The 9,508-nt window shown below is 33.6% G+C and overlaps 1 protein-coding gene across 4 annotated transcripts; it reads right to left on the bottom strand.

Annotated features, from left to right (window-relative positions):
• Positions 1-293: 293 nt before the first annotated feature.
• On the bottom strand, positions 294-9,281 carry LOC110031849 (protein FAR1-RELATED SEQUENCE 5-like). Of its 4 annotated transcripts, XM_020735270.1 has the most exons (7): positions 9,106-9,281; positions 6,360-6,401; positions 2,742-5,046; positions 2,090-2,253; positions 1,785-2,003; positions 1,641-1,704; positions 294-541 (listed from the first exon to the last, which is right to left on the bottom strand). In XM_020735270.1, the coding sequence occupies exons 3-7, from the start codon at positions 5,026-5,028 to the stop codon at positions 507-509; spliced, it is 2,769 nt and encodes a 922-aa protein (XP_020590929.1). In that variant the 5' UTR covers positions 5,029-5,046; positions 6,360-6,401; positions 9,106-9,281; the 3' UTR covers positions 294-506. The 4 variants fall into 4 exon arrangements, with proteins under 4 accessions (XP_020590929.1, XP_020590928.1, XP_020590930.1 ...); XM_020735269.1 differs by lacking the exon at positions 6,360-6,401; XM_020735271.1 differs by lacking the exons at positions 294-541; positions 6,360-6,401 and adding an exon at positions 555-1,207.
• Positions 9,282-9,508: the final 227 nt, after the last annotated feature.

The following is a 9,508-nucleotide window of genomic DNA, read 5'->3' as shown; positions in this document are numbered from 1 at the left end:
ATGTAATATGAAAGATTTGAGTGCTATGGATGAAAATAAGATAGTTATGGTGTTAGATATGTAAATTCATAAAAATTGTGTGGTATGTATGTAAATGCCCCGAGTTATTAATGTTCGGCATGAACTATAGCCATTCCCATTCTGCACCGTGGCTTACAGGCGCCACCCAAAAAGTCATCAAGAAGATAACATCAACAAAAAACAAGAAGCTTACTTTAATAAAAGCCTAACCGATCAAACTTCTCCTGACAGCTCAATCTAATTAATAGATACTCTATTTTTATGGTTGCTAATTGTAAAATTCAATAATAAATGCAAAGAAAAAAATGATATTTACAATTTTGAAATTTACAAATGTTCAATGAAAAGAGGCATTTCTATCATCATTGTCACAATAAATAGCCCACAAATCATGCTGCGCATGCCTCAGAAAAAGAGAAAATTGACCTTTTTAACATACCCAATATCCATATATTCTCTGCTTATAATGGGCATATCTTTGTTGTCTATTGCATAAAGCTCCTCCTTATGAGAAGCCAATCTAAGAAAGACAGAACAGAACAAAATATGGAGTCCCATCAATCAATAAATCAACCTTAAATTTCACAAAAAAGAATATATGATAAAATAACATTAAATTTTTTGCAAAACATAAAGGATAGCTATATCAAAGTGATCAAAGGTTTGGTTGGTTTGGTTCTTCTCTAGAAAGAGCTGGATTGGAACTAAACCAAAATACTGCTATTTGTGTAAAGTTGGTCCATAAATGGGATGATTGGATGAATCAAAAAACAGAAGATAAAGCAATGGTGGTCAGAAGCTTCAGTGTGCCATTTCAGTAAAGGTTTATACATTAATAAATTCAATATATAAGGTGGAACAGTGTGAGAAGCACACACGTTTATCAAACTGAAGCCATACATTAAATTTACTTAAGAATGAAACTGATTTCCACTATATTAAACTGAACTATACATATCAAGGTACATGTTTAAGTTGGTGAGCATAAATCAGAATATAGACAAAACAAAAAAAAAAGAAGATGAGGACCATGAGTGATGATTTCTACATTAGTTTATCAAACAAAGGAATAGCCAAAACTGCTAAAGAAAATAGAACTTGCAGCCTTATCTTTAAGGTTCACAAGTCCTAACTTGTTCCTTTATTGCATATTTGAGCCCGCTCAATTACCTGAAATTGACATCATCTAGTTTATAAAAAAAAGTGTCAAAATGATATTCTAACAATCTGCATGGGGTCATTTTAGTCCCTCAACTATTTTACTGGGGGGCTAAATTAGCCCTCATTGAGGACTATTTCAGCTCATATAAAAAAGTATGAAGACTAAATTGATATTTTTAAAAACTCTTTTTTTTAAAAGATATTTTTATGAAACTCTGGGACTAAAGAAACCCCATATAAATAGTCAGAGAACTAGCTTGAAACTTTACCCATCAATCGCCCTCATTGAGGACTATTTCAGCTCATATAAAAAATTATGGAGACTAAATTGATATTTTTAAAGACTCTTTTTTTAAAAGATATTTTTATGAAACTCTAGGACTAAAGAAACCCCATATAAATAGTCAGAGGACTAGCTTGAAACTTTACCCATCAATCTATAAATATTATCTACTTACCTTTGTTGATGTCAAAGTTCAGCTTTCGAGATAAAGATGCATGCTGATTTGGAACGGTTGCATGCTGCAACAAGCAAAATCTTTCGTATAAAGTTAATGACGACGGAGGAGCAATAGGGAAGTAATTGTTCATAATCTTCCTACCATTAATGGTTCTAAATGTCGCGGCGGCAAGCCGACATTCGAAATATTGTGTGTTGGAACAACCCAACTAAGATAACTGCTGTTTTGTCCCTGCATGAGTGGCACGGGTACACTGATGGATGCCCTGCCCCTCGAAGAGCACCATGCCAAGTTAGGACTATTTGTTCCTTGGGAAACAAGTGTATGATCAACTATAACTTGTGAAGAAGTGAATGATTCCTGCAATAGATAATTCATACAGATTAAGATCAATCAATGTAACATCTTGCAATAAGCACATTTGCATAAAGAGAAATGGATTAAACCTGTGGAGGCAATATGGTGTCGGGCGGGAACGATGCGCATCCTGAAATACTAGAAGGTTGTGCTGAAATGATATTGCAATATGCGGCGGTAGTTTCTCTATAAAAAGGTGAAATGTGAGCTGAATCCTCAACCATCGGTCTCAATGATGCATTGTTAGTTTGTCCTGCATATGTAAAATATACATATGCGAGGTGAGGAAGGAAAAGAGAAAAAGGTCAGAGTGGTCTTCTGACTCTTTGTAGTGGGTCATTTTCATCTTAGAGTCTTTAAAGTGTCAGTTTAGTCCCAAGATCCTTTTAATATGAATTGAAATAGTATATATGGAGGATTAATTCAACCAAATAAAAGAACTTGGGGACTTATTTGATACTCTTATAGACTCAAGGACTAAAATGACTGTAAATAGTCCCCTAATTCTTTGCAGTGAGTCATTTGTCCTGAAATCTATAAAAAGCCAATTAAGTCCCAAGGCTCTTTAAATTGAGCTGAAATAGTAAACACGGAGAACTATTTCAACAACAATTTAAAGAGTTTGGCACTTCTATAGACTCTGGAACATAAAATATCAGGGGAAAACTTTAACACTCTACTTGTATGGAAAACAATATGCAATAAAGTAAATGAAAATTGAGTTTGAACGTCTGTTTCTACTTTGGGATGGGTGAGCTAAAATGTCAACTTGGCCTGAAGTGCAGCATGGTTGATCTTTGCCTTTCAACTTTTTATCAAGAATATCTTTCGATTGACTTTTTCGCCCTCTCCTTTTCTTCCTTGTTTCGGATGCATCCAGTTGCATTCCTTCAAAATTATCCATTTCTTCTGTTTGCCTGATCAATGAAGAATTATGCAGCGAGTTCTCCACCTCAATCATCAACTTGTCCACATCGTGCTCAAACTTACCCAACCCCACTTTGGAGCATGAGTTCTTTAAACAAATCATAATCGCCTTGTGGCAGACTCGACTGTACTGAAGCATCAGAGATTCAGCAGCATTCGCGTCGATGATTGACTGAAACTTCTCGTTCGCAATTCCATCATTAGCATACTTAGTCCACCTCTTCATAATATAGTGACGTGGGAGATGAAGGATGTTATTGTTATTCAAAACTTTCAAAGCATGCATGCATAAGATTCCTGTAGACTCAAACTTCTTACAGCTGCAAATTACAGTATAATTCGAAGGGCTGAATTCCACGATTCCGTAACAACGCTTCTCAGGAAGAGAGACCCTGAAAATATACGTTATTTCGTCAGTGCGAATAAGTTCACAGAGGCACGATAGCTGTCCTTTGAACTCAGCTTCAAAATCCCTATATAATAGTCTTGTGTAGGATTCTGCTGCTTCATTAAGCATTGGCATATCAACCAGTAACACAGGTCTACTTTGTTTTGATCTAAAATCTTCTTGTAATTCCTTCTCATGGTACTGAAATAATGATTTCGAATATTGCTCGATAAATTTTGATAGAGGTAATTTTCTGTTAAAATGCTTCCTGAAGTGCTTCTTCATGATATCGCTCCACTCCAAAGTCATCATACTCGCGCAAAATGTATTTCCATTGTAGACAGAGGCCCATCTTTCACGAGCTCCAAATAGATCATCAAGGTACGAGTTTCCAGCAAAATCATATTTATCAAGCAAAAGAATCCACCCAGAATGGAAATCATCTTCAGAGCTACTTTCATAAATGTAGCTTTTGAAATCCTTCTGAAAGTTGGAATCGCTGCTATATAAATGAGAGAGATTTTTTGCAGCATTTTGCAAAATGTGCCATAAACAAAAACGATGGGATGAGTTTGGTAATGTCATAATCACAGCCCTGCCAATTGCAGGGCACTGATCTGTAAGGATTGTTTTTGGTTGGCAACCTGACATTGCAGACGTAAATGTCCTAAACAACCACACAAATGATTCTGTTGTTTCGTCGAGCAGTAAAGCAGAACCAAAAACTACAAGTTGTTTATGATGGTTTACCCCAATAAATTGTGCAATTGGAAGGTCGTTTTTGTTAATTCGGTATGTTGTATCAAACAAAACCACATCACCGAAGTAGGAGTAATCAAGCATGGATCTCGCATCTGCCCAAAATATGTTTGTCACCTGTTCTTTGTCATCAAGTTGAGTTCCATAAAAAAAAGATGGATCTTCCAACTGCTTTCTTCTCAGAAAGTCTAGAAGCATCTGCATTTCTCCTTTATCAAGCTCTCTCATCCTATCAGTATGAAGATGGCTGCTTTGAACCCTTAGAAGAAAGCCCACAGGGGATTCACTTTCGAAATCTTGTCCTCCTCCTGAAACAACTTCAGCTGATTTTGCTGAAGAATTCTCAGTTTGATTCACCTGTTGGCCATCTTGAGCAGCAAGCAACAACCGCCGATGAGATCTTAACAAGTGAGCTTTGCTTTCGCGAATGAGGGGATGATTGTGCTCCTTTATGACTTTGTTCACAACCCATATTCCATCGCGGTTCACTTTGTACTCGATCCTAGCCATGCAGTTTGTTCGGAAAACTGGACGTGGTTTTCTCGTGTTATGTGTGGAATGCTTCTGACGGGTGCCTTCGTAGCTGCAAAGATAAACTCTATCCCTAATGGTGCCGTCTTTCCTTCTGCCAAGATGACCTTTTCGGACGCTAAAACCTTTCTTCTTCGCATATTTATTATAGACATCATAAGCTTGTTCTTCGGAGTAGAAGACCATGCCGACTTCAGGCTCTAAGTGCATGCTGTCATCAGCAACGGTGGACGAATCTTCGGGGTTTAGATGACCAACATTGAGTTCTTCCATAGCTTGCATTGAATTCAATATCTCGTTATCACCTGATACACAATCTTTAGAAGAAGCATCTGTTCTAATATCAAAGTTCACTTTTTCAACAACAGAATCTTCATCAGTTTCGACTGTGCCGTCTTCATAATAAGAATTTGATGATTCCATTGAAAATAAAACAGTACCCTGAAACAAGTAAATGGTTGATGTTTCTGTTCAGTTGCTGAGAGTGTTCTAGTAGAAAATAAAATACTGAAGATGGAAAGTTCTAGCCCAGACATGCTCTGTTTTATCATACCGGTGGTAAAAATGCAATTGTAAGTAAAATTTGTTCAAACATATTATGCGGAAAGAATGAATTCTAAATGAAAAATTCAAAGAAGAAAGATTTACACAAATATATTTAGAATTCTAAATGAAAAACTTCAACTTTTTAATAAATGCCACATTGCATATGCATGAAAAGATGAATTTCACATTTTAAAAGTTGATATTTTTGATGCGATATGAAAGACGTTAGTAATATAAAAAATGTAAGAAGTGAACCTGAGGTGCTAGATATGTATATATACAAGAATTAGGAGGTATGTATGTAAATGCCCCCAAAAAGAAATAATCTATAGGGAGAGTTCTAGTTATAAGTATCCTCCACGGCTCCACTAAAAGAAGTCATTTTATTTTGTTTGTTCTTTCTCATAAAACATAAGACAGCAAAGAACATGCTTCAATAATTCCTCACTTTAATGGCTTTTTGCTTACAAACATAATGCATACAAAGAAACTTAGAAAACAACAAAATAAATCCCAAACAAATTAGGATAGCAATTGGGTATGTTTGGGACAAACTGTTTGTAAGGTTATGATGGGTAAATCAATTTCTTGAAAAACCCGTGGTGTGAATTATAAATATTTATTTTTTTCTAAAACTCAAACAACTTTTGATGAGCTCCACACTTTATAAATCTAATTGTAAAAAGCTGCTTCTCACCCAAAAAAAAATTTAGAAAACGATAAGAAAATAATTTCCTAAACAAAATTGTGTTGGTAGTCTGAAATGTAAAGTAGGAAGAAAGCTGTTCCAAATAGGCAGTAAGAGTCCGTTTTCAAAGGTTTTATTTTTTTTGGAAATGAGGTTATAACACTATGGAGGAGAAAGCAATTTCTTAGAAAGCTGTGATGAAATATATAAAAATTTAATTTTTCTAAAGAGTCAGACAACAACTTTCTTATAACTGTGATGGGAATTATAAATTTTGCTTGTAAATATCATTATAAAACTGTAATGGTTAAAGCAATATCTTAGAAAGTTGTGATAAAAACTACAAAAAACTTTTTTTTCTAAAAAATTAGACAAGTTTCCGATAGCCATCACATGTTAACAGATCTAGTTTAAAAAAATAACATCCACTAAAAAAAAATTTTAAGAAACAATAACAAAACAGTTCACCAAACAAAACTATAGTGGCAATCTAAAACACAATGTAGATAGAAAGTTGTACCAAATAGAACGGTTGCAGCTTTTCGTAAGGGTGGTGATAAAGCTGTGGAGAGAAAAATAATTTATTAAAAAGCTATGATGCAAATTATAAATATTTATAGTTTTCAAAAACTTAAATGAAAAATTTCTTATAGTCACCATACTTTAATAGATTTGGTTGTAAGAAAAAGCTCGCAACAAGAAAAATTTTAGAAAGCAACAAAAAACAATTCCTCAAACAAAACTATAGCGGCAATCTAAAATATAAAACAACCAGAAAACTATCTCAAACAGACCCTGAATCTCCTAAGATACACAATATTGATTTCCTCTATACAAGCCCATTAAATTAGAGTTGTACAACAATGTATTCATAAGATAATTATTTACCCGAAGCTTTATTTACCACTATATAAACATTGTAGGTGATGTAAAAGAAAAAAAACTTAAAAGAAAAAGTTGGTCCACCGATAAGTAGATATCTTGTAATTGCTACATGAGACCATACTGCTCAATTTTAATAAATATCAACTACAAGAAATTTGAGCCGAATAATATGATGGAGAAGAGCTACAAAAAATATTATGTGTAGTAACATGTTGATAAAAAGTGATTTCAAACTCTATGAAACCTATTTTCATGGAGAGTATCTATAAGTAAGCGCATCGTTCTATTGAGAATAGCAAGTGAAAACAAAGGAAGGTCTAAATTGTTCGAAGTATTCAACACATCTTAAATTTTGACCAAAATAATAAGACCGAATAATTTTGATAATGCATATTCTCCAAAATATTTGGAAATAAATGTTGCATGAAAATGAATTAATTATGTAACTACCATTAACCAATCGATCCCAGTTAACCTGGCTTTGTTGCATCCAAAAGAGTTTCCTTAATTGACGATGTGCCCTACATCAAGGTTCGTGCTACCCAGTGCAAATTGTGTTTCGTTCAAAGTTTAGTAATTAAATAATTTTATTTAGACTCTTGAGATATTCTTGAAAACAACAAAATTAAATAAGTAACGCTGAAAACATCTTGATCCACACATAACATACATAATTGACTACTAGCATAAAACTGAGGCCATGCCTGCTACATGAGTTTGAAGTTATTTAGTTTGGATGCTATAGAAATAGAACAAAATTACAAAAATAGCGATAAATAGAAGAGCAAATATCACATGCACGAATGATATTAAATAAAAAAAGTGAAAATAAGTCGATGTTATGCAATATTTCAAGCCATTACATGTTGAGAAAATTTGTAATAAAATTAAATAATGAATGGTAGCATATATAAATTTGAAAGAAAAAATTATGAGGAGAATCAAGTTCATGATAAAGTGATTGAAATTAAGGAAAAAATCAATGAAGTTATTAGCTAAATGTAGCTAGGACTCATTCTCTCTAAGCTGAAACAGAAGAAAATTTGAAAATTCAATTTTGGGAAAATATGATGGGGTACTACATATATCTAAGAAAAATAATATAATAATTAGTGGTGATTTATTGGACTTGTGGTTATAATAGTATCGATTATGAGAGGATCCAACGTGTTCATGGTTGATAATAATAAGGGGATATAAATATGAAGGGAAAAGAAACAAAAGAATTAAGTAACATATTATCTAGTAATACCAAAACATTTTCTAATTCAAAAAGAGGACAGACTAAATCATAACTTTTCGATCCTCTGCCAAGAGGAAAGGAAAACTTTTGATAAGATTAAAACACACCATTTTGTTCAGATAAGTTGAAAAAACAATGATGTTAGATAAAATGACAAGCTATATTATGAAGATTGTCAAATAAGTTTAAGGAGAGTTTTCAAAATAACTATTATATGAAATGGAGAAGTTGTAGTGACGAGATATTAAATGCCAAAAAAGAACTTTCAAACAATGCGTAAAAATAAATCATATTAGACCATGCATTAATTCTAACTAAAGGAAAAACTTCTATGCAAGATTAGTGAATCATACCAATACCAAAAAAATCAATTTAATGTATGTAAGCAATAGTTCTACCATGAAACCAACTTGATGTGAAGGTAGTAAAGAAAAAAATGTATATAAAGCAACTAGATGATCTCCATATGATTTATTGATCTTGGAGTTGCATATGATAAACTACCTTGATAACTAATTTGGTAGACAATAAGTTAAGAAATTTAGATCAACAATATATTGACACTAATAAAGTTATGCATGATGAAAAACCAATTGAATCTCACCCACAAAAGTGATTTCAAGCATTTTTTTTTGGTTGAAACTTGATGAAATTGGGTTTTCACGGTCAATACTCACATTCTTATAGGTAAAAAATGAGGTTTAGTCTTCAAGCTAAGAAGCGCCTTTAAAAATTTTTATTTTAATAATGATAAAACAATACTAAATTGATGGAATGACAGACAATATATGTTTGAAAAAATTAAAAGCAAAATAATGTGAGAATAAGTGAAAATGAAATCAATTTCCACTAAAATAAATATAAAAAATTGACTTCATAAAGTCAGTTATTCTAAAACAAAGAAATACAAGTATAACTCCAGTGCAACAAGTCACTTTTGGTGGTAGATATTTCAAACACTTAACGTGAAACAAAGTCCTTCTATAGAATAAATGTAGAGCAGCAAGGCAAAAGCAATAATGCTAAAAACGGATTTCTTGAGATTATGCCGAAAGAGAAGCTTAATCCCGGAAGAAGAAGGTTTGCATAGATGGACCACGCTAGAAAATTACCGAACGAGCAAGCTAACTATAATTACCTCAAAGAGCGATGGTAGGCAGCGCTCGGCAGTGGCTGCAGGACAAAAAAAAAATTTGAAAGGACGCCTCGTAAGTGTAATTGAGTTCTCCGGCAAGCCGGAGATGGAGAATTACTTGCCGTCGCCGGCGACCATAACTGGACTCGGCGGAGAACGCACGGAAGAAGGGGCCCGATCCCGGTAAGTGAGAACCCTAGAGATATGCCCTGGGTATGCATTCATTATAAATTGACTAAAATAGCCCTATATTTATTAGAAAAGATTGTTCTAACTTGTGGGTACATTAGTCATTTAAGGGTTAAAGAAATGACCGCATATGAGGAAAACACGCATAGTTGTTCTAAGTATTCCGAGTGAACTGGTAATACTATTAAATAGTGCGAGAGCTAACCGAGCGGGAAAT

The sequence above is a fragment of the Phalaenopsis equestris genome, unplaced genomic scaffold (genome assembly GCF_001263595.1).
Source record: "Phalaenopsis equestris unplaced genomic scaffold, ASM126359v1 Scaffold000852, whole genome shotgun sequence".
Taxonomy (NCBI): domain Eukaryota; kingdom Viridiplantae; phylum Streptophyta; class Magnoliopsida; order Asparagales; family Orchidaceae; genus Phalaenopsis; species Phalaenopsis equestris.
The sequence above is the reverse complement of the archived record's forward strand: the minus strand, read 5'-3'. Positions and strand labels throughout refer to the sequence as shown.